At 47.8% G+C, this 1,787-nt stretch overlaps 1 protein-coding gene across 1 annotated transcript; it reads left to right on the top strand.

Annotated features, from left to right (window-relative positions):
* Positions 1 to 428: 428 nt before the first annotated feature.
* LOC121977899 (RING-H2 finger protein ATL46-like) lies at positions 429 to 1,552 on the top strand. The gene has a single exon (XM_042530304.1). It carries the CDS (start codon positions 483 to 485, stop codon positions 1,170 to 1,172), a length of 690 nt encoding a protein of 229 aa, XP_042386238.1. The 5' UTR covers positions 429 to 482; the 3' UTR covers positions 1,173 to 1,552.
* The last annotated feature ends 235 nt before the right edge of the window (positions 1,553 to 1,787 follow it).

Below are 1,787 nucleotides of genomic sequence, written 5' to 3' on the forward strand. Positions count from 1 at the left end.
TATAAATAATACATGTGGCAAGAGGTGATTCGCTCGCTTTTAATGATCAAGACATGGGGAAATTATCCTTAGGTCAATACGAAAGAGATAAATCACGGATGACTATTAGTTATTAGTACAAATGATCAAGACATGGGGAAATTATGTTCAGTCACGTCAAATTTTAATCTCAAGATTTTATGTGATAACACCTCGTGTCTTATCATCCCGAAGGAGCTATATTATAAATAATACATACTAATTATGATAATGGTCCCCATGACAATATATAACGGTCCAGAAGGACAATTTTGACGTTAATTATGATAAATAATATTTTAATAGTATTTATGATGTCGACTTATTATGTTATGTCGGGTTACACGGTTTAAGTGTACTAATGTAGTGAAAATATAACGGTCCACATAGCAATATATATCACCGTTTTATTAGCTACTGAACCTCTGTCGAACGCAAACAACAAACCTCTCTAGCTAAATAAAATGTCTTCCCCTCTCGACTCCGCCACCTACCCACCGCCGCCGCCGCCGCCGCCCTTCCCAATCCTAACCTCCGATATCTCCGGCGATCTATCCCCTCCGCCCACCTCCTCCTCTTTCAGCCCCAGTCTCCTCATCATCGCAGCAATCCTCGCCGCCGTCTGCCTCACCTCCGCCGCCATCCACTTCCTCCTCCGCTTCCCCTACCGGCCTTCCTCTTCATCCGCCTCCTCCACCTCCTCCTTGCCGCCCCTCATTCGATCCACTTCCCAAGCCTACGAATGCGCCGGATCTGGATCCGGGCCCTCCACCTCCTCTGACTGCGCCGTCTGTCTCTCCCGCTTCCGCCCCGGCGACGAGCTCCGCCTCCTCCCGGCCTGCCGCCACGCCTTCCACTCCCCCTGCATCGACACCTGGCTCCGCTCCCCCGCCGCTTCCTGCCCCCTCTGCCGCTCCCCGGTCCACCTTCCTTCTCCTCCTCCACGGCCGCCCATAGCGGAGGTCGAGGGGAGCCAGAGGGCGTGGCTGAAGAACTACGTCGACCGGTTGGTTTCCTCCGACTCATCGCGCCGTTTCTCCGCTAGGTGGATCCGCCGCATCGACGGCACCGGGAACCTGGACGCATCGGCCGTCGGCACCAGCGGCGCCCACCACGCCTCCCGATGGACGACCGATCCAGTGGCAGTACCGTAAATAAAAGCAAGTACATGGGCGAAATCGTGCAGGTGTCCTCTGCGGTGTGGCCGCTCCAGGTACCGAAGCTTCTTCCGGATTAGTGTTGCCCAAAGAAAGGACACGGTACGCTGATTATTTACGATATTTTGCCACTGAGGCAGTTCCGCAGTTCCGCAGCGAACTCGATGTGTTTCTATTTTGAAATCAAATTATTATTATTATTACAAGTAAATAAATAATTATATATATAGAAGCAAACCGTTACGTCGTGTCGTGATCGAGAAAATATCACTTCCCCCAAAGTTTGAAAAGTCAACAGTATGTTGATAAAATATAATTTTTTTATTAATCATGTTTACTATCGAGGAGGAAAATATGGGTTTAACTTGTTTAATGGATACTCATAAGTACTCTTGTTTACTATGACTGTTGGATTTGTGCATAATAGGTTGGATATTTATAGGTATGTGTGGATATTTAGACGTGTGTGATTATCAACAACTACTCTCGATAAAAATATATAATATGTATTAAAGTTATAGTTTAATTGTGGTTATAAGAAATCTTTTCAGGGGTGGATCCAGGGGGCGGCATCGGCTGTCGCCTCTCCTTCCGGCAGTGGAACCCCTAGTA

Source organism: Zingiber officinale, chromosome 4B, assembly GCF_018446385.1.
Source record: "Zingiber officinale cultivar Zhangliang chromosome 4B, Zo_v1.1, whole genome shotgun sequence".
NCBI lineage: Eukaryota > Viridiplantae > Streptophyta > Magnoliopsida > Zingiberales > Zingiberaceae > Zingiber > Zingiber officinale.

Excerpts from the sequence above, each read along its gene's own strand:
- LOC121977899 (XM_042530304.1), top strand. The coding sequence starts at position 483 with ATGTCTTCCCCTCTCGACTCCGCCACCTACCCACCGCCGCCGCCGCCG.